Here is a 22445-nt window from a genome sequence, read left to right as displayed (position 1 = left end):
GAATCACCAGGAAAAACCTGGAGCTCCAGGAGATGTTTGGAGTCTCTGGGAAAACCGGCAGCAGCAGGAGATCTCCAGGAAATTCACTGGGAGAAATCTGGAGCTCCAAATCTCTGGAGTTACCAGGAAAAACCTGGAGCTCCAGATCTCCAGAGTCACCAGGAAAAACCTGAAGCAGCAGGAGATGTCCAGGAAATTCATTGGGAAAAACCTGGAGCTTTAATCTCCAGAGTCCCCAGGAAAACCTGGAGCTCCAGATCTCCATGGGATGGGAGCTCCAATGGAAGTGGAGTCACCAGGAAAAACCTGGAGATCTTTGGAGGCACTGGGAGAAACCTGGGCACTGAGCCTGGCTCAAGCAGACAAAGTCTGGGCACTGAGCCTGGCTCAAGCAGACAAACACAAGCCCAGCACTTCCTGAATTTCAGGACCCCTCATAAATCCCACCGGGATCTGAACACGGAACCTCCGGGGGCACCACCAACCTGGGATCCACGTCCTCCGAGGGCGCGCGGCCCTTCCGCTCCAGGGCCACCCGCAGCAAACCCCTGGGGAGAAAAAACGAGGATTCATTCCTTCCCTGGTTTTATTTAAGGATAATTTGTTCCCAAATGAGGCGCTGTCCCAGCACCCAGTGGGAGATCAGTGAAAATCCCTGGAATTCCGGCAGAGCTGTTGCAGTGTTTGAGGGGTTTCTGCTGGAGCAGCACAAGCACCAGGAATGGCTGAGAACTGCAGAATTTCCATGGATTCTGAAGAGCACGGTGGCCACAATTCCTGATCCCACTCTGGAAAAGGAACTGGGCTTTGTCTCGGTTTTCCAGATAATCCTGGAGTGGTTCAGGTTGGATTTTAGGAATTCCTGGCTGGGAGGGTGGGGAGGGGCTGGGATGGAATTCCCAGAAAATCTGTGGCTGCCCCTGGATCCCTGGAAGTGTCCAAGGAGAGGCTGGATGGGGCTTGGAGCGCCCTGGGATAGCAGGAAGGGACTGGAGCGGGATGAGATTTCCAACCCAAAGCATTCCATGATCCCATTTTTCCTTCAGTCACGGATTTCCAACCACAGGGATTTGTGCTCTGACTGATGCTGTCACCTCAAGGAAGCAACTCTGCCAGGAACTCCCAAAGACTCCCAGGAATTGTCAAGAATTCCCAAGAATTACAAAGAACTCCCAAGAATTCAGAAGAATTCCCAAGAATTATAAAGAACTCACAAGAATTTGGAAGAATTCCCACAAATTACAAAGAGCTCACAAGAATTCTCAAGAACTCCCAAGAATTACAAAGGACTTCAAAGAATTCAGAAGAATTCCCAAGAATTACAAAGACTCGCAAAAATTCTGAAAAATTCCCAAGAATTCCAAAGAGCTCCCAAGAATTCCCAAGAATTCAGAAGAATTCCCAAGAATTACAAAGAACTCCCAAGAACTCCCAAGAAATTCAAAGAATTCACAAGAATTCAGAAGAACTCCCAAGAATTTAGAAGAATTCCCAAGAATTCCCAAGAGCTCCCAAGAATTTCAAAGAATTCCCAAGAACTGCTAAGAATTCTCTAGAATTGCCAAAAGAACTCCCAAAAGAACTCCCAAAAGAACAACTCCCAAGAATTCTGAAAAATTCCCAAGAATTACAAAGAACTCCCAAGAGCTCCCAAGAGCTCGCTAAAATTCCCAAGAATTCCAAAGAGCTCCCAAGAATTCAGAAGAATTCAGAAGAATTCCCAAGAATTACAAAGAACTCCCAAGAATTCGGAGGAAGTCCCAAAGAAGTCCCAAGAATTACAAAGAGCTCCCAAGAATTCTGAAGAATTCTCAAGAATTCCCAAGAATTACAAAGAACTCCCAAGAACTCTCAAGAAATTCAAAGAATTCACAAGAATTCAGAAGAACTCCCAAGAATTTAGAAGAATTCCCAAGAATTCCCAAGAGCTCCCAAGAATTTCAAAGAATTCCCAAGAACTGCTAAGGATTCTCTAGAATTGCCAAAAGAACTCCCAAAAGAACTCCCAAAAGAACAACTCCCAAGAATTCTGAAAAATTCCCAAGAATTCCAAAGAGCTCCCAAGAATTCCCAAGAATTCAGAAGAATTCCCAAGAATTCCAAAGAGCTCCCAAGAATTCAGAGGAAGTCCCAAAGAAGTCCCAAGAATTACAAAGAGCTCCCAAGAATTCTGAAGAAATCCCAAGAATTACAAAGAACTCCCAAGAATTCCCAAGAGCTTCCAAGAATTCCAAAGAATTCCCAAGAACTGCTAAGAATTCTCTAGAATTGCCAAAAGAACTCCCAAAAGAACTCCCAAAAGAACAACTCCCAAGAATTCTGAAAAATTCCCAAGAATTACAAAGAACTCCCAAGAGCTCGCTAAAATTCCCAAGAATTCCAAAGAGCTCCCAAGAATTCAGAAGAATTCAGAAGAATTCCCAAGAATTACAAAGAACTCCCAAGAATTCGGAGGAAGTCCCAAAGAAGTCCCAAGAATTACAAAGAGCTCCCAAGAATTCTGAAGAATTCTCAAGAATTCCCAAGAATTACAAAGAACTCCCAAGAACTCTCAAGAAATTCAAAGAATTCACAAGAATTCAGAACTCCCAAGAATTTAGAAGAATTCCCAAGAATTCCCAAGAGCTTCCAAGAATTCCAAAGAATTCCCAAGAACTGCTAAGAATTCTCTAGAATTGCCAAAAGAACTCCCAAAAGAACTCCCAAAAGAACAACTCCCAAGAATTCTGAAAAATTCCCAAGAATTACAAAGAACTCCCAAGAGCTTGCTAAAATTCCCAAGAATTACAAAGAGCTCCCAAGAATTCCCAAGAATTCTGAAGAAATCCCAAGAATTACAAAGAACTCCCAAGAATTCCGAAGAAATCCCAAGAATTACAAAGAACTCCCAAGAATTCCCAAGAGCTCCCAAGAATTCCAAAGAATTCCCAAGAACTACAAAGGACTCCCAAGAATTCTGAAGAAATCCCAAGAATTACAAAGAACTCCCAAGAATTCCCAAGGACTCCCAAGAATTCCCAAGGACTCCCAAGAACTCCCCAAGAACTCCGGACCACAAACGAGGCCCAGCTCCAAATCCCACAATCCCAAACCCCCATCCCAAGCTCCCACCCCACGGCGAAGCTCCAGGCTGGACTCACTGGTAGAACTCCCAGATCTTCCTGGAGTAGAACTTGACCTCCTCCTGCGCCATGGCCACCAGGTGCCGGTTGGCGCCGATGCCGGAATACGTCGCCTGGAACGCCGCGGTCAGAGCCCGGAGCAGCTTCCCCAAGGGATGCAGGGAAGATTCCAACGCCTGGAAATTCCAATTGCACGGATCAGGAGGAGAGGGAAAAACCCCAAAGGGCGCCGGGATTTCTCCTGGAATTCCCAGCTGGAATTTGGGATCTTCTGGATGCCTTAAATGCCCCCCGATCCCTTTTCCAGTTGGGATTTGCTGGGATATTCCAGAAGGAACAAAAGGAAATTCCAATTTCACGGATCAGGAGGAGAGGGAAAACCCCAAAGGGCGCCGGGATTTCTCCTGGAATTCCCAGCTGGAATTTGGGATCTTCTGGAGGCCTTAAATACTCCCCAGTTGGGATTTACTGGGATATTCCAGAAGGAACAAAAGGAAATTCCAATTTCACGGATCAGGAGGAGAGGGAAAACCCCAAAGGGCGCCGGGATTTCTCCTGGAATTCCCAGCTGGAATTTGGGATCTTCTGGATGCCTTAAATGCTCCCCGATCCCTTTTCCAGCTGGGATTTGCTGGGATATTCCAGAAGGAACAAAAGGTGCTCCAGGGAAAATTGGGTGAGGGAAAAATTTATTATTGATTTTTTAATGATATAATTATATCTTTTTTTTTTTAAGTCAATTCTCTATTTTTAATAAATTCGTTATTATTAAATTCTCCATTTATTTTCAAATTCTGTATTACTACATTTTCTAGTATAACAATTATATGTTTTTAAAACCTATAAATAAATGTTTATCTCTAAATCCAAATAAATTTTCTATTATTAAATTCTTATTAAATTTTCTATTTACTAATAACTTCTCTATTATTAAAATCTCAATTTATTATTAAATTATTCATTACTAAAATCTCTATTATGTAAATTCTCTATTTAGTATGAAATTATTATTATCTATCATGAAATTCTTTATCAAATTCTCTACTGATAAAATAATTATTATATTAAATTCTCTATTATTCTCTATATTATTATTCCCTGTTTATAATAAAAATCTCCATAATGAAAAAATCTCTATTTATTAATACATTCTTTATTATCAAACTTTATATGCATTGTTACATTGTTATTAAATTCTCTATTTATTATTAAATTCTTTATTAAGTGCTCTAATAAATATTAAAATTTTTATTATTAAATTTTCCATTTATTATATAAATTCTGCATTTACTAGTGAATTCTCTATTATTAAATTCCCTTTTTTATTAATAATTCTCTATTTGTTACATAAAGTCTCTATTATTAATTTAGTAATTCAACATCAATATATTATTAAATGCTTTATTATCAAATTGGCTATTTATTATTCAATTCTCAATTTATGATTCAATTCTATATTATATAAATTTTCTACTATTAAATTTTCTATTTATTATTAAATTCCCTATAAATTCTCTATTATTAAATTATTCATTATACTAAATTCTCTATTATTAAATTCCCTATTTATTAAAGCTCCATCATTAAATCATCTATTAGTTACTAAACTCTCTATTTATTATTAAATGCTTTATTTTTAAATTCTCTATTTATTAATAAATTCTCTGTTTATTATTAAATTATCCATTATTAAATTCCCTGTTTATCATACACATTTCTTATTAAATTCCCCATTACTAAATTTCCTTTTTTTAATATAAATTCCTTTGTTACAAATAAATTCCTCATTTATAATATATTGAATTTTATAATATATTTATAATATAGATTTATATTTATATTTTTATAATATTTCTCTTATAATATAAATCCTTTATTATTTAATTCTCTATTAATAAATTCTCTACTATGAAATTATTTCTTCAATAAATCCTCTGTTATTCAATTATTTATCATCAAATCCTGGGTTTTGATCATTTTAATAATGAAATTTTTATTAATTTTTGATAGTTTTATTAAATAATTTCAATCCTCACCTTCTCCAAATAACTCTGGAGTGACTCTGGCTCCTGGTGCTCGGTGAGGTCTTCCAGGATCTCCTCAATTTTCCAAGAAAACTCCTCAGAACCTCTGGAAAATGGGAATTGAGGAGTGAATGGATAAATCCCAACTGGCAAATTCCAAAGGGGCGCTAAAAAAATTTCAAGAAATTCATTTTTCACGGATGTGGATTAATCTCAGCAGCAAAAATTCCAGCTGAGGTGGGAAATTCCTGCTCCTTTTTCCTGAGCGGGAACAACTGGAAAATTCTTGGAATTGCGCAACACTCCTGGGTGGGAATGAGGGTCTGCATTCCCAACAGGAATTCCTGGGATTTCCTCTTGGACAGAGCAGGAATTCCCAGGATTTCCTCAGTAAAAGTTCCCTGGCAGAACAGGAATTCCCAGGATTTTCTCTTTGGGGGAAAAGGAATTCCTGGGATTCCCTCATAGTCAGAACAGAAATTCCCAGGAATTCCTCAGGGACTCCTGGGATTTCCTCACTGGAAGAACAGAAATTCCTGGGATTCTTTCTCTGGGATTCTCTCTCTGGCAGAAAAGGAATTCCTGGGATTCCCTCATTGGCAGACCAGGAATTCCTGGGATTTCTTCCTCAGCAGAACAGGAATTCCCGGAATTCCCTCAGTAAAAGTTCTTTTGGCAGAACAGGAATTCCCAGGATTTTCTCTTTGGGGGAAAAGGAATTCCTGGGATTCCCTCATTGGCAGGACAGGAATTCCCAGAATTCCCTCAGTAAAATTCCCGTTCCTTTGGGAGAACAGGAATTCCTGGGATTCCGACATTGGCAGAACAGATATTCCCCATTTCCTCAGGAATTCCCAGGATTTCCTCAGGAATTCCCAAGATTCCCTCAGTACCTCTGGCAAAACGGGAATTCCCTGAATTTCCTCATTGGAAGAACGGAATATTCCCAGGATTTCCTCACAAATTCCCGGGATTCTCTCTTTGGCAAAACAGATATTCCTGGGATTTCCTCAGGGATTCCCAGGATCCCCTCATTGGCAGAACAGGAATTCCCGGGACTCTCTCTTTAGCAGAACAGAATATTCCCAGGATTTCCTCAGGAACTCCCTGGATTCTCACTTTGGCAGAATATGAATTCCCTGGATTTCCTCAGTGATTCCCAGGATCCCCTCAGTGGCATAACAAATATTCCCAGGATTTCCTTGGGAATTCCCGGGATTCCCTCAGTACCTTTGGCACAAGAGGAATTCCTGGGATTTCTTCTTCAGCAGAACAGGAATTCCCAGAATTCCCTCAGTAAAATTCCTGTTCCTTTGGGAGAACAGGAATTCCTGGGATTTCCTCATTGGAAGAACAGAAATTCCCAGGATTTCCTCAGGAATTCCCGGGATTCTCTCTTCAGCAAAACAGGAATTCCCTGGATTTTCCTCTTTGGCGGAACAGGAATTCCTGGGATTCCCTCATTGACAGGACAAGAATTCTTGGGATTTCCTCAGGGGTTCCTGGGATTTCCTCAGGACCTTTGGCAGAACAGGAATTCCCAGGGTTTCCTCAGGGATTCCCAGGATTCCCTCACTGGAAGACCAGAATATTCCCGATTTCCTCAGGAATTCCCTGGATTCTCTCTTTGGCAGAACAGGAATTCTCTGGATTTCCTCAGTGATTCCTGTGATTCCCTCATTGGCAGAACAAATATTCCCTGGATTTCCTCAGGGATTCCCAGGATTCCCTCATTGGCAACACAGATATTCCCGATTTCCTCAGGAATTCCCTGGATTCTCTCTTTGGCAGAACAGGAATTCCCTGGATTTCCTCAGGGATTCCTGGGATTTCCTCATTGGAAGAACAGAATATTCCCAGGATTTATTTCCTCAGGAATTCCCAGGATTCTCTCTTTGGCAGAACAGGAATTCCCTGGATTTCCTCAGGGATTCCCGGGATTCCCTCATTGGCAGAACAGATATTCCCAGGATTTCTTCAGGAATTCCTGGGATTCTCTCAGCACCTTTGGCAGACCAGGAATTCCTGGGATTTCTTCCTCAGCAGAACAGGAATTCCCGGAATTCCCTCAGTAAAAGTTCCTGTTCCTTTGGGAGAAAAGGACTTCCTGGGATTCCCTCATAGTCAGAACAGAAATTCCCAGGATTTCCTCAGGGACTCCTGGGATTTCCTCACTGGAAGAACAGAAATTCCTGGGATTCTTTCTTTGGCAGAACAGGAATTCCTGGGGTTTCCTCAGGAATTCCTGGGATTCCTTCATTGGCAGATCAGGAATTCCCAGGACTCCCTCAGTACCTTTGGCACAACAGGAATTCCCGGGATTTCTTCTTCAGCAGAACAGGAATTCCCAGAATTCCCTCAGTAAAAATCCTGTTCCTTTGGCAGAACAGGAATTCCTGGGATTCCCTCATTGTCAGAAGAGGAATTCCCGGTGTTCTCTCTTTTGCAGAACAGATATTCCCATGATTTCTTCAGGAATTCCCAGGATTCCCTCAGTACCTTTGGCAGGACAGGTATTCCTGGGATTTCTTCATTGGAAGAACAGAAATTTCCAGGATTCCGTCAGGAATTCCTGGGATTCTCTCTTCGGCAGAACAGGAATTCCCAGGATTTCCTCTTTGGCGGAACAGGAATTCCTGGGATTCCCTCATTGACAGGACAAGAATTCTTGGGATTTCCTCAGGGATTCCTGGGATTCCCTCATCGGCAGAACAGATATTCCCGATTTCCTCAGGAATTCCCTGGATTCTCTCTTTGGCAGAACAGGAATTCCTGGAATTCCCTTCGTACCTTTGGCAGAAGAGGAACTCCCTGAATTTCCTCAGGGATTCCTGGGATTCCCTCATTGGCAGAACAGATATTCCCAGGATTTCCTCACAAATTCCCGGGATTCTCTCTTTAGCAAAACAGATATTCCTGATTTCCTCAGGAATTCCTGGTATTCCCTCAGTAGCTCTGGCAGAACAGGAATTCCCTGGATTTCCTCTGGGATTCTCAGGATTCCCTCATTGGCATAACAAATATTCCCAGGACTTCCTTGGGAATTCCCGGGATTTCCTCAGTACCTTTGTCAAAACAGAAAGGAATTCCTGGGATTTCCTTATTGGAAGAACAGAATATTCCCAGGATTTCCTCAGGAATTCCCGGGATTCCCTCAGTACCTCTGGCAGAACAGATATTCCTGGGATTTCCTCAGCTCCTTGCTGGTTTGGATGTGGAATCCCGTGAAAGATTCCTCCATTTCCTCCTTGCAGCCAGAATGGAGGAATTCCAGGAACTGCTCGAAGATTCCCGTCCATCTCTTCTCCACTGGGAACTCCTTGAGGCCCAGCTGGCTGGAAAACAACACAGGGTTGGGATTTTCCATGGTTTTCCCAAATTCTTGTGGATTTCCCCTTAAAATATCTGGGATTTGATGGAAATACAGGGCTGGGAGAGCCTGGGAATGTTTTCCTGGAGAAGGGAAAATTCCAGGAGAGCTGGAGAGGGACTGGGATAAGGGATGGAGGGACAGGACACAGGGAATGGCTTCCCATGGGAAAAATTTGGATTTAGATGGGATTTTGGGAAGGAATTCCTGGCTGGGATGGAATTCCCAAAGAATCCGTGGCTGCCCCTGGATCCCTGGAAATGTCCAAGCTCAACTTGGATCCACCTGGGAGAGTGGGAGAATCCATGGAATGGGATCATCTTTAAACTCCATTCCCACCAAAACCATTCCCAGATAATCCTAAATGGATTCCATAAATAGGAATTCCATAAAAACCCTTCAAGTCTCTTGTCCTGACAATAAAAATCCTTTGAGGAAAAAAAAAAAATTCCAGTGGGACAGAAATAATCTGGAATTTTTGAATTCCTGCTTCATGCACTGCTGGATATTCCTAAATATTCCTAATTAAAATTCTTTATCTCCCTGGAATTCCTGCAGAAAAGCTGGAAAAGAGTTGAGGAACTGCTCCCAGGAGTTGTTCCTGCCTGGATAGCTCAGGGAAAAGGAATTTCTGTCCCACGGATGCTCTGAGGGACTGGGAATGTTTTAGGGGGGAAAAAAGATGGAACTGAACTGGGATTTGGGAGGGGAACTGGAATTTGGGTCCCATTCCCCAGGATCCCATCCCGAGGACCCCATTCCCCAGGATCCCATCCTGAGGATCCCATCCTGAGGACCCCATTCCCCAGGACCCCATTCCCCAGAATCCCATCCTGAGGATCCTGTTCCCAAGGACCTCGTTCCCAAGGATCCCATTCCTGAGGAGCCCATTCCTCACGATCCCACTCCAAGGACCCTGTTCCCGAGGACCCCGTTCCCAAGGATCCTGAGGATCCCCCTCCCGAGCACCCCATTTCCCCAGGACCCCATTCTGAGGATCCCGTTCCAAGGATCTCTTCCCGAGGATCCTGTTCCCAGGGCCCCATTCCTGAGGACCCCCTTCCCCAGGATCCCAAGAATCCCATTCCGAGGGTCCCCTTCCCAAGGATCCCAAAGACCCCGTTCCCCAGGACCCCTTTCCCGTGGATTCCAAAGATCCCCTTCCTGAGGACCCCGAGGACCCCATCCCCCAGGATCCCGAGGACCCTGTTCCCCATGACCCCGTTGTTCCCCAGGACCCTGTCCCCCAGGATCCAATTCCTGAAGACCCCAAGGATCCCATTGCCCAGGACCCCATTCCCCAGGACCCCATCCTTCCCCAGGACCCCGTTCCCCATGACCCCAAGCACCCCGTTGTTCCCCATGACCCCAAGCACCCCGTTGTTCCCCAGGACCCCAAGCACCCCGTTGTTCCCCAGGACCCCGTTATTCCCCATTATTCCTCAGGATCCCGTTGTTCCCCATTGTTCCCCGTTGTTCCCCATTGTTCCCCAGGACCCCGCTGTTCCCATTGTTCCCCGTTGTTCCCCGCTGTTCCCCGTCGCTCCCCGCTGTTCCCCGTTGTTCCCCAAGACCCCGCTGCTCCCCATTGTTCCCCGCTGTTCCCCGCTGTTCCCATTGCTCCCCATTGTTCCCCGCTGTTCCCCGTTGTTCCCCGCTGTTCCCCATTGTTCCCCGTTGTTCCCCGCTGTTCCCCATTGTTCCCCGCTGTTCTCCGCTGTTCCCCTCTGTTCCCCGCTGTTCCCCAGGGCCCCGCTGTTCCCCGCTGTTCCCCGCTGTTCCCCATCGTTCCGCGCTCTCCCCGCTGTTCCCATTGTTCCCCGCTGTTCCCCTCTGTTCCCCTCTGTTCCCCGTTGTTCCCATTGTTCCCCGCTGTTCCCCGCTGTTCCCCGTTGTTCCCATTGTTCCCCGCTGTTCCCCGCTGTTCCCCGTTGTTCCCCGTTGTTCCCATTGTTCCCATTGTTCCCCGCTGTTCCCCGTTGTTCCCCATCATTCCCCGCTGTTCCCCGCTGTTCCCCGTTGTTCCCCATCGTTCCGCGCTCTCCCCGCTGTTCCCCGTTGTTCCCATTGTTCCCATTGTTCCCCGCTGTTCCCCACTGTTCCCCATCATTCCCCGCTGTTCCCCGTTGTTCCCATTGTTCCCCACTGTTCCCCATCATTCCCCGCTGTTCCCCGTTGTTCCCATTGTTCCCCGCTGTTCCCCACTGTTCCCCATCATTCCACGCTCTCCCCGCTGTTCCCCATCATTCCCCGTCGTTCCCCGTTGTTCCCCGCTGTTCCCCGCTGTTCCCCATCATTCCCCGCTGTTCCCCTCTGTTCCCCGTTGTTCCCATTGTTCCCATTGTTCCCCGTTGTTCCCATTGTTCCCATTGTTCCCCGCTGTTCCCCGCTGTCCCCCGCTGTTCCCCATCATTCCCCGCTGTTCCCCGTTGTTCCCATTGTTCCCATTGTTCCCCGCTGTTCCCCGCTGTTCCCCGCTGTTCCCCATCGTTCCGCGCTCTCCCCGCTGTTCCCCGCTGTTCCCATTGTTCCGCGCTGTTCCCCTCTGTTCCCCGTTGTTCCCATTGTTCCCCGTTGTTCCCATTGTTCCCCGTTGTTCCCATTGTTCCCCGCTGTTCCCCGCTGTTCCCCATTGTTCCCTGCTGTTCCCCATTGTTCCCCTCTGTTCCCCGTTGTTCCCCGCTGTCCCCGCCGTTCCCCATCGTTCCGCGCTCTCCCCGCTGTCCCCCATCGTTCCGTGCTGTGCCCCATCGTTCCCCGTTGTTCCCCGCTGTTCCCCTCTGTTCCCCTCTGTTCCCCGTTGTTCCCATTGTTCCCCGCTGTTCCCCGCTGTTCCCCGCTGTTCCCCATCATTCCCCGCTGTTCCCCGTTGTTCCCATTGTTCCCATTGTTCCCCGCTGTTCCCATTGTTCCCATTGTTCCCATTGTTCCCCGTTGTTCCCATTGTTCCCATTGTTCCCATTGTTCCCCGCTGTTCCCCGCTGTTCCCCGTTGTTCCCCATCATTCCCCGCTGTTCCCCGTTGTTCCCCGTTGTTCCCATTGTTCCCATTGTTCCCCGCTGTTCCCCGCTGTTCCCATTGTTCCCATTGTTCCCATTGTTCCCCGTTGTTCCCATTGTTCCCATTGTTCCCCGCTGTTCCCATTGTTCCCATTGTTCCCATTGTTCCCCGTTGTTCCCATTGTTCCCATTGTTCCCATTGTTCCCCGCTGTTCCCATTGTTCCCATTGTTCCCCGCTGTTCCCGCTGTTCCCATTGTTCCCATTGTTCCCATTGTTCCCATTGTTCCCCGCTGTTCCCCGCTGTTCCCCGTTGTTCCCCATCATTCCCCGCTGTTCCCCGCTGTTCCCCGTTGTTCCCATTGTTCCCATTGTTCCCCGCTGTTCCCCGCTGTCCCCCATGGTTCCGCGCTGTCCCCGCTCTCACTCCGGCTGTCTCTGGGGCTCGGGGGCCGCGCTGAGCTCGCCCCGGGCGCTGAGCCCGCCCCGCGCGCTGAACGTCCCCCGCAGCACGGAGCCGTTGGCAAAGGACAGCTTCCCCTAAAGGAAGAGTCATCATTTAATTCAAATTGTACGTTCCATGCGGTTTTAATCAAAAATGACATTATTTATTTTTATTTCTCAATTATTATTAAATTCCCTTTTATTATTGAGTTCTCCATTATTAAATCCCCTTTTTATTATTGAATTCTCTATTTATTATGAAATTCCCTTTTTATCATTAAATTCCAGAGAGCCTTCTCTGCAGAAAAATCTGGAATTATAAATTAAATTAAAAACTATAAATTTGAATAATTTTTAATTTTAAAAAATTACTTACTTCAATTTCTCTACATCAATTCTTTATTAAATTCTTGATTCGTTGTTGTTAAATTCTCTATTTGCTATTAAATATTCTATCATTAAATTATTTTTTTATTATTAAATTCCCATTTATTACTAAATTCTCTATCATTACATTCCCTTTTTATTATTGAATTCTCTATTTATTATTAAATTCTGGAGAGCTTTCCCTGCAGAAAAATCCAATATTAGGAATTAAATTTAAATTACTAATTATAAAATAAATTCTTTATTTCAAATTCTCGATCCAATTCTCTATTAGTATTACATTATTTTCATTTTGTTTAAATTTTAGTTTGTCATTAAATTCTCTATTTCTTACTGAATTCTCTAATTATTAGATTGTCTGTTATTGAACTTTCTATTAATTACATAAATATTCTATTATTAAATTCCCTTTTTATTATTAAACTCTCTGTTATTAAATTGCCAATTATTAATTTAATATAATAATTCAAAATACAATTTATTATTAAACACTTTATTACCAAATTCTCTATTATTAAATTCTATGTATTATATAAATTCTCTATTTATTACAGAAATTCTCTATTTGTTATAAAATTCTTTCATTTTAAATCCTTTATTATTGAATTCTTTATAATTAAATTCTCTATTTACTATTACATTCTTTATTATTAAATTCTTCATTTATTATATAAATTCGGTATTATTAAATTCTCTATTTATTATCAATTCTATAATTTTAAATTCTTTACTTTTAAATTCTCTATTTATAATTAAATTCTCAATTATTCTTCCACTCTCCATTAGTCAATTCTCCATTAATTATTCAAATCCCACAAATGAAATCCAACACAATGTCCCAAATCTGCCTTGGAATTCCAGCTGCGCCCAAATCCCGGATTTCTCTGGATTTGCCACCAAATCCAAGCAGGAATTTTGGAGGGAAATTTTCCCAGCGCTGGAATCAATCCCTCAAAATCCACCCCAGGGATTCCCAGGGATTCCCAGATTTTCCCCATCCCGGGGATTCCCAGATCCCAAGGAATTCTTGGATTCCCCACCATTTTCTCAGCATGGAACGCCCTTGGAGGAGGAAGATGATGACAAATTCTTCCTCAGCTGCCAAAGCTCATTAGCATTAATTAACGAGCATTAATTGTGCCTTCCCCCAGAATTCCTGCCAGGCTGATCCCAGATTTTTTTCAAAACTCGTTTTCCCTGCCCTGGGGGTTTTCTCAACGCTTTGGACAGGAATTTCTGTTGGAATCCAACCACAGAAGCCGGGACGGGTCAGGGCAGGGCCCGGATTGGGAAATTCCAAATTTCCGCTGCCTCAGTCTGGGCAGCTCCGGGTTCTGCAGCATTTCCTGTGGCCCCAACGCCTGGAATGTGCTTTTTTTAAAAATAAAAAAGGATCTTGGGTAGAGTCACTAAGCACAGCTAAAAATTTTAAAAAAACCTGATAAAAACACTCAAAAATATGAAAAAAACCCCAAAAAACTCAATTAAAAATGTCCCATAAAACCCAATAAAACCATAACAATTCAAGCAAAAATATCTCATAAAACCCAACTAAAAAACAAAAAAAAAAAAATCCCAAAACCTCAACCAAAAATGTCACTTTAAACTCAACAAAATCTCAGTCAAAAAAAGATCCAGTAACTCAATCAAGAATGTCCCATAAAACCCAATAAAACCATAAAAAAAATCAAGCAAAAATATCTCATAAAACTCAACTAAAAAACAAAAAAAAATCCCAAAACCTCAACCAAAAATGTCACTTTAAACTCAACAAAATCTCAGTCAAAAAAAAATCCAGTAACTCAATCAAGAATGTCCCATAAAACCCAATAAAACCATAAAAATTCAAGCAAAAGTATCTCATAAAACCCAACTAAAACCCCAAAAAAAGAAAAGAAATCCCAAAAACTCAACCAAAAATGTCGCTTTAAACTCAACAAAATCTCAATCAAAAAAACTCCAGTAAATCAATCAAGAATGTCACATAAAACCCAATAAAACCATAAAAATTCAAGCAAAAATATCCCATAAAACCCAACAAAAAAAAAAAAAAGAAAATAAGAAAATCCCTAAATCTCAATCAAACATGTCTCATAAAACCCTAATAAAACCCAATTTAAAAAAAAAAAAAAAAAAAAACTCAACCAAAAATATCCCATAAAACCCAATGAAAACCCAACCAACAAACCCCAATAGCTCAATCAAAAATGTCCTTTTAAAACCCAATTTAAAAACCCCAAAAACAGAGGAAAAATCCCAAAAGCTTAACCAAAAATGTCCCATAAGACCTCATAAAAACCTCAAAAACTCAACCAAAAATGTCCCATAAAACTCCTCCAAAAAACCCCATAAACTCAACCAAAAATGTTCCAAAAACCCAACAAAAAACCCAGAAAACTCAACTAAAAATGTCCCATAAACCAAATAAAAAAGCTCAAAAAAGAGTAAAAAATATCCCAAAACCTCAACCAGAAATGTCCCGAAAAACCCAAGAAAAACCCAAAAAAATAAACTCCAAAAACTCTAACCAAAAACCCGACCCAACCAACATGAAGTAAATAAAACATGAAAATCCCAAATTATTCTTGAAATTCCCAAAATCTCCAGCTGGAGCTTTCCTTCTGTGCTACATATTCCAGAAATCTGGAAAATGGGGTTTTAGAGGGAGCTGAGGAAGCAGAGCAGGAAGGAATAAAGTTGGGAGATGAATCCATGGAAAATTCCAGAAGAAGAGGGAGGAAATTCCAACCTTTCCAACGAACGTCAGATCATCCGTGAAGTTCCCTTCGTAGACGGAGTCGTCTTCCAGGAGGAGAATTCCTGAACCCTTGGGATGAAAGGAAAAATTGGGAATTTGTGGAATGAACTTCCCATCTGGCCCAATTCATGCCATAAAAAATTTATGGGATGCAGATTCCAAGATTTATTTTTTTTAAAGCCAAACATCAGCTTTCAATGTCTGGGAGAAGCTCCAAGAAAACCCACGGAGAAGGAGGTCAGGAAACTTGGACACAATAAAATGATTTCATGGATTTTCCATGGAAAAGGAACAAAACACCAGGAAAAGCCACCAAGGATTGTCACAAAGTCAAACTCGTGGTGCTCTCAATCCTGGGGTATTTTAAGGAATTCTTTGGGAAATGATTCCAAGAAAACAGCAACTCTGTGAAATTCCCTCTGGGAAAGGGATCCAAAAGGATCAAAATCCAACTCTTGGCAGAGGAGACATCCCAAGAATTCCCAGAAAATCCCAGAGCTCTGGCAGCGTTGGGAATGTGCCCATTCCATGGGAAACTATTCCAGGGAATAATTCCTGTCCATAAGGAATTTTCTGCCCACTGGGATTTATTCCATGGTTTAAGCCCAACTGGAATATTTTCCTCTGGAATGAAATGCCCCAAAAAACTCAACCAAAAATGTCCCATAAAACCCAATAAAAAACCACCAAAAAGAAAAAAAAATTAAAAGATCCCAAAACCACAACTAAAAATGTCTCATAAAACCCAATAAAAACCCCAAAAAAGAGGAACAAAACCCCAAAAACTCCATCAAAATTGCCCCATAAAACCCAATAAAAAAAAACCAAAAAGAAAAAAAAAAATCACAAAACCGCAACCAAAAAAGTCTCATAAAACCCAATAAAGAACCCAAAAAAAAAGTGAAAAAAAAAAATCCCAAGATCTCCATCAAAATTGTCCAATAAAACCCAAAAAAAAAACCCAAAAAGAAAAAAAAACCCTAAACTTCAACCAAAAATGTCGTATAAAACCCAATAAAAACCATTTTTCCCTAATTCAGGAAGTGGGAATGGGGTTGTTGTTGGTTTTTTTTTAAGGATGGATTTTTTAGGGTTGGGGTTTTTTGAAGGATGTTTTTATTCCAATGCCCATTCCCTTTGCTTTCCCCACCAAATTCCCAACATTCCATGAACTGGATGAGTGAATTCCCACTGGAAAAATAAGGATCTCATGATTTCCAGGGAAGATGGAATGCTCTGGAATTCTTGGAATGGTTTGGGCTGGAAGGGACCTTCAGGATCCATGGGCAGGGATCTCCCACGGTCCCAGGGTGCTCCAACCTGGCCTTGGACATTCCAGGGGCTGCCACAAATCTCTGGGAATTCCATCCCAACCCCTCCAACCCAGGAATTCCTTCCCAAAATCCCATCAATCCCTCTGAAAGGGGAGAAAAAACAAAACCTTGTTCTTCCAAACCATGATTGTGGGAAAATCATGGAATATCCTGAAGGGCCCACAAGGATCCAAACCCAACCCCTGGCCTTGCACAGAGATCCCAACAATCCCATCCTTTCCTGGAGAGTTTTCCAAACATTCCTGGAGCTCTGGCAGCCTTTGGAATGTGCCCATTCCCTTGGGAGTGTCCATCCCGAGCACCTTCTGCGGGCAGAACCTTTCCCTGATCTCCAAACCCTCTTTGTCCTCCAGGATGAATTTGGGAATGAAACTTCGATCTTGCCCTCAGTGATGGATTCCCCATCTCAGGGATTCCCAGATTCCACGGAAATCTTGGACTCACCACCATTTTATCCGCATGGAACGTCCTCTGGTAGCAGAGCCCCGACTGGGTCACCACGATGCCTTCTCCGTGTCTGTGGTCATCCAACCACATCCCGATGTACCTCTCCGCTCTGGAATGCAAGGAGACCCCAAGTGATGGATGTTCCCACTTTTCCCAGCTCTCAATCCGTCGGATTTGTCCTGCTCAGGGTGGTTTTTCCTGACACAACGCCCCAGGCTGGCAGTCCCACACAAACTGAGCTCTGGGAGTGTTTTCCAAGGAATTCAAGCCTTACATCCCCAACCATCCATCCCACATCTCCAGGATTTATCCCACCAAACCCAAAGCTGTCCCATGTCCTGGACATATTTCATGAAAAATCCTTTTGCCAGGATCTTTTTTCTCCTGAGAAGCTGGGAAGTTTCAGCTTCTCCACGTTTTGCTGCTTTGGAATGTGATTTGGAGAATTGTTCACCCAGCGTGTGAAATTGTTTTTACTTGGTGACCAATGGCAGCCACCTGTGTCGAGTCTGTGAGCAGCCACAAGATTTTATTTTCATTCCTTTCTATTCCTTGCTATCCTTTCTTCTATTCTTTTTGTGTAGTTTTAATATATCAATATAATATAATATAATATAATATAATATAATATAATATAATATAATATAATATATTATGATAATATTACATTATTATATAATATAATATGATATGATATGATAATATAATATGATAATAGTATATTATCATATGGGATTACCATATTATACGTATTATATATTATACATATATAATATATGCAATATATGCTATATATGCTATATATTATATTATACATAATATAATATATATTATATATAAAATAATATATAATATTATATTATCATATTATATATCATATCAATGTAATGTCACATAATGTCACGTAATGTCACGTAATGTCATATCAGCCTTCTGAAACATGGAGTCAAGATTCTCATCTCTTCCCTTGTCCTGAGGACCCACAACAACACCACAACAATTAATAACCACACCCCTGTGTCACGGACATATTGTATGAAAAATTGTTTTGCTAAGATTTTTCTCCTGAGAAGCTGAGAGGCCTCAGGAACAAAATGTAAACAATGATTATCTGCTGCTGTGGAATGCAACAGGTGCATCTGGGATTGGTCTCATGTGGTTGTTTCTAATTAATGGCCAATCACAGTCAGCTGGCTCAGACTCTCTGGTCAGTCACAAGATTTTATTTTCATTCCTTTCTATTTCTTCTATTCTTTTACTGTAGTTTTAATACATAATTTTCTTTTAATATAATATATATCATAAAATAATCAATCAGCCTTCTGAAACATGGAGTCAAGACTCTCATCCCTTCCCTTGTGGGGGTTTCCTGCAAACTCAACATTCCTGCACCTCAGATCCATCCCACTTTACCTCTGCTTGTCCTCCCAGACTCCATATCCGTTCTTTTTGTCGTTTTCCCACTGTCCCGTGTATCTGAAGGGATGCTCAGCCGAGAAGTTCTCCAGGATCCCGAAGCCCTGGCGCACGTTGTCCTTGAAGTAGCCCTTGTAGACCAGGTCATTCCCGTACCTGCAGGAAGAGGGGTGCAATTCCAGCCTGGGAATATTTGACAGCTACTCCTGGAGTAGAAAACCAGGCAAGTGAGGAGATCAGGCTCATCCATCTCAAAATATTCCAAGGATTTTCCCCACGGCATTGAATTGGATCCCTGTTTGCTGTTGGGAATGTGCATCACCCAAACCGGACATTCCAGAGCTTCCCAAATTATCCAAGGACTCAACACATGGGCTTGGAGTTGTCCTGGGAGAGGCCATTCAAGAACTGACCTCTCACCAGCCTGGGCACAGGAAGCTCTGGTGAATCCAGGCTGGAAAATTGGATCCATAGGAAGGAGGCCAAGCTTGGATCCAGCTCTTTGTGGTGGCCACCAGCCCTTCCCTGGACAGGTCCCTCTGGGAAGAGCAGCTCCAATTCGAACAAAGAAGCAGAACATCCAGGTTGGAGGACAGGCCTATGCCATAGGCCTATCCCAGCTGGAATGTTGGGTCTGTCCCACTTGGCATGGAGAAATCAGGGATAGGGATGAGCAGGAACCAGGCACAGCCCCGTGTTAGCAGGGGCCAAAGCATTTGGGGTCACCTCAGAGGAGAAAATTCCAGGGAGAGCTCAGAGCTCCTTGCAGGGCCTGAAGGGGCTCCAGGAGAGCTGGAGAGGGACTGGGGACAAGGATGGAGGGACAGGACACTGGGAATGGCTCCCAGTGCCAGAGGGCAGGGATGGATGGGAGATTGGGAATTGGGAATTCCTGGCTGGGATGGGATTCCCAGAGCAGCTGTGGCTGCCCCTGGATCCCTGGAATGTCAAAGGCCAGGCTGGAGCACCCTGGGACAGTGGGAGGTGTCCCTGCCCATGGAACGGCATCATCCTCAAGCTCCCAAACAATTCTGGAATTCTAAATGCCCACAAAGCATTTCCAGACCAGGCTCGAAAGATTTCAGGGAGCATTTCCCACTTTAAATCCCTGGAACCCCCTTTTCCCTGGAACCCATCCTGGATTTTACTTACTCACAGATTCCATAGCCCCTCATCTTGCCCTGGTACCAGTGGCACTTGTAGCAGTCGTAGCGATCCTCGGAGCGCCGCGGGACCAGGCAGATCCCAAATCTGATGGGGGCACATGGAAAAGGTCAGCATGGGAAAAAAAATGTCAGCATGGAAAAGGTCAGCATGGAAAAATCAGCATGGAAAAGGTTGGGATGGAAAAAAAGTCAGCATCAAAAAGGTCAACATGGAAAAGGATGACTCCATTGTAGTGGATGAACTTCAAAAACCATTTTGAACTCCATGGGGTTGATTTTTGTTCTGTAAAAAACTTCTCATTTAAATGAGGTCTTAAAGAGATCTAACAGCAACCTTAAGATGCTTTCTGTGAATAAATTCCCATGGATTTGGGGATGTGGGATCAGAGTCCAACTGGATGGAAATGTCTGCATGGAAAAGCTCAGCACAGAAAGCAGTGACTCCATTGCAGTAGATGAAGTTTTAAAACCAACTGGAATTTCATGGGATTGGGGTTTTTTTCTGTAAAACTCCTCATTTAAGTGAGGTTTATAAAAGGATCTAAAAATAACTTTAAGACTCTTCCTATGAATAAATTCCCATGGATTTGGGGATGTGGGATCAGATTCCACTGGATGGAAATGTCTGCATGGAAAAGCTCAGCACAGAAAGCAGCGACTCCGTTGCAGTGGATGAAGTTTAAAAACCAACTGCAATTTCATGGGATTTTTTTCTCTGTAAAAACTCCTGACATGAGGTTGATAAAAGGATCTAAAAATAACTTGAAGACTCTTCCTAGGAATAAATTCCCATGGATTTGGGGATGTGGGATCAGAGTCCAACTGGATGGAAATGTCTGCATGGAGAAGGTCAGCACAGAAAATAGTGACTCCGTTATAGTGGCTGAAGTTTAAAAATCAATTTGAATTTCATGGGATTGGGTTTTTTTCTGTAAAACTCCTCATTTAAGTGAGGTTTATAAAAGGAACTAAAAATAACTTTAAGACTCTTCCTACGAATAAATTCCCATGGATTTGTGGATCTGGGATCAGATTCCAACTGGATGGGAATGTCTGTATTAAAAACAGCAACTCCATTGTAGCAGATGAAGTTAAAAACCAGGGATTGTCCAAATTCCCAATGTTTATGTGCTTGGATCAGCTCTACCTGAGACACTTTTCCCAGGTGCCACTGGACTTTTCCCATAGGAAAACTCATCCCTTTGGGAGCTGCACTCCCAGATCCTCACTGTTCCTTCTCCAGAGTTTCTTTCAGTTCTGTTTTCCCCTCTTTCCCCCTTTCCCATTTTAGGGGCTGAGTTAAATGTTCTGGGATTTCCAACAAAAGTGTTTGGGATTTTCCCCCACCTTTGGAAAAATGAGGAATCCTGAGGTCCTATTTCCAATAAAATTGAGATAAATTATACTGGAATTTCATGGATTGGCTTCTTAAATCTTGAAGAAAAAACTCATTTAAGTGAGGTTTTAAAGAGATCTAAAAATAACTTTAAGACACTTCCTAGGAATAAATTCCCACGGATTTTGGGATCTGGGATCACATTTCAACCTCTGGGGTCAGTCAGTGTCAGTCCTTCTCTCCAGGTTCCACCCTCTGGCAGGAACCATTCCAGTTTAATTTCAAAGCAGGGAATGTCCTGTTTTCCAAGGCTTACCCGTGCTCCAGGCCCTCCTGGAAATCGCCAACGTGGTTGCGTCCATCGCGCCACTTCAGCGTCCCCCTGGAAGCCAAGGAATTCTCTCACAAGGGACACCACAACATTCCCACATGGAACAGCACCTGCCAAAGCCCAGCCTAAACATTTACACGGGCTTAGATGGAGCTTGGAAGGTGCCCATGGCAGGGGAGTGGAATTGGATCTTTCCCAAAGTTCTTTCCAACCCAAACCATTCCCAGATTTGATGGCAAACATCCAAAATGTTCCTCGGAGCACAGAGACACAAAAGGCACCCCCAGGCCTTGGTTTCCAGCACCAGGATTTAATCCCATAATGTTTTCCTGCTCTGGGCTCAGTGGGAAGAACCCATTCCATTCCCTAATCCCAAAAGTATTTTCTGGAGGTGCTGCCTCGTGCCTTTGGGACCTTGCACCTGATCCTGAATTAATTACAGGGATTAATCCAGCTGCAGTTCCTGCCTGGCCCATCCCCGTGGGCACGGTGACACCACAGCCTGGAATTCCAGCGGCTCAGCCACCGGGAAAGCAGAGAGGAAAACCATTCCCAAGGGATCGTTCATCCCATGCTCTGTGGGGCTGGAAAGTGATTCCAGGAGCTGATCCCACAGCAAGGAGAGCCGGGAATGGGCAATGCCAGGGAAATTCCTGCCCGGCCGTGCCCGGCTCCGCAGCGATTTCCCTCCCTCCCGGAATCCCACTCCACCCACACCCACTGAGAGCTTCAATTCCGGCCTCGGCCCAGAAAATCCGATCCCTGCACGTTCCCCAGCTGGACACAATGGAATTACAAAATCCTGGAATGCTTTGGCTTGGAAGGACCCTCAAGATCTTCTCATCCCATGGGCAGGGACACCTCCCACTGTCCCAGGCTGCTCCAAGTGTCCAGCCTGGCCTTGGGCACTGCCAGGGATCCGGGGCAGCCACAGCTGCTCTGGGAATTCCATCCCAGCCCCTCCCCACCCTCCCAGCCATTTGGGAGTTCCTTCCCAAATTGAGTTTAAATAGATCTTGAGCTTGGAAATAAACTGGGAATTAGGCTGAGGAAATATCGGGGATTTGAGGAATTCTGATCTCTTTTTGGAGCTGGAGGCCAAGGCTTTGGAACCCCTCAGGGAATGTTGGAGTATTTTCCCTCCACGATGATGCTGAGCTCGTTTGCTTTGCCTCAAAACCCCAACTGGAACAACTCAAAATCATGGAATTGTGGCATTTTTGGGGTTGGATGGGATCCTAAAGAACATCCAGTTCCAACCCCATGCCAGGGTCACCTCCCACTGCCCCAGGTGCTCCAGACTGGCCTTGGC

The 22445-nt window shown here is 43.6% G+C and overlaps 1 protein-coding gene across 3 annotated transcripts in view; it reads right to left on the bottom strand.

Moving 5' to 3' along the window:
* Positions 1–22445, bottom strand: part of ALS2CL (ALS2 C-terminal like) — a 56013-nt gene that overhangs the window by 11043 nt on the left and 22525 nt on the right. For all 3 annotated transcript variants that reach the window (XM_058809400.1, XM_058809409.1, XM_058809391.1), the window contains exons 11-20: positions 21119–21184; positions 19453–19551; positions 18298–18456; positions 16882–16993; positions 15095–15172; positions 11942–12054; positions 8308–8481; positions 5159–5252; positions 3141–3298; positions 486–548 (exon numbers count right to left, since the gene is read on the bottom strand). In XM_058809400.1, the coding sequence (XP_058665383.1) occupies positions 486–548; positions 3141–3298; positions 5159–5252; positions 8308–8481; positions 11942–12054; positions 15095–15172; positions 16882–16993; positions 18298–18456; positions 19453–19551; positions 21119–21184 (1116 nt within the window). The remainder of the gene's footprint in view (positions 1–485; positions 549–3140; positions 3299–5158; positions 5253–8307; positions 8482–11941; positions 12055–15094; positions 15173–16881; positions 16994–18297; positions 18457–19452; positions 19552–21118; positions 21185–22445) is intronic.

The sequence above is a fragment of the Ammospiza caudacuta genome, chromosome 1 (assembly GCF_027887145.1).
Source record: "Ammospiza caudacuta isolate bAmmCau1 chromosome 1, bAmmCau1.pri, whole genome shotgun sequence".
Taxonomy (NCBI): Eukaryota; Metazoa; Chordata; class Aves; order Passeriformes; family Passerellidae; genus Ammospiza; species Ammospiza caudacuta.
This window is presented reverse-complemented; position numbering and strand designations above follow the sequence as displayed.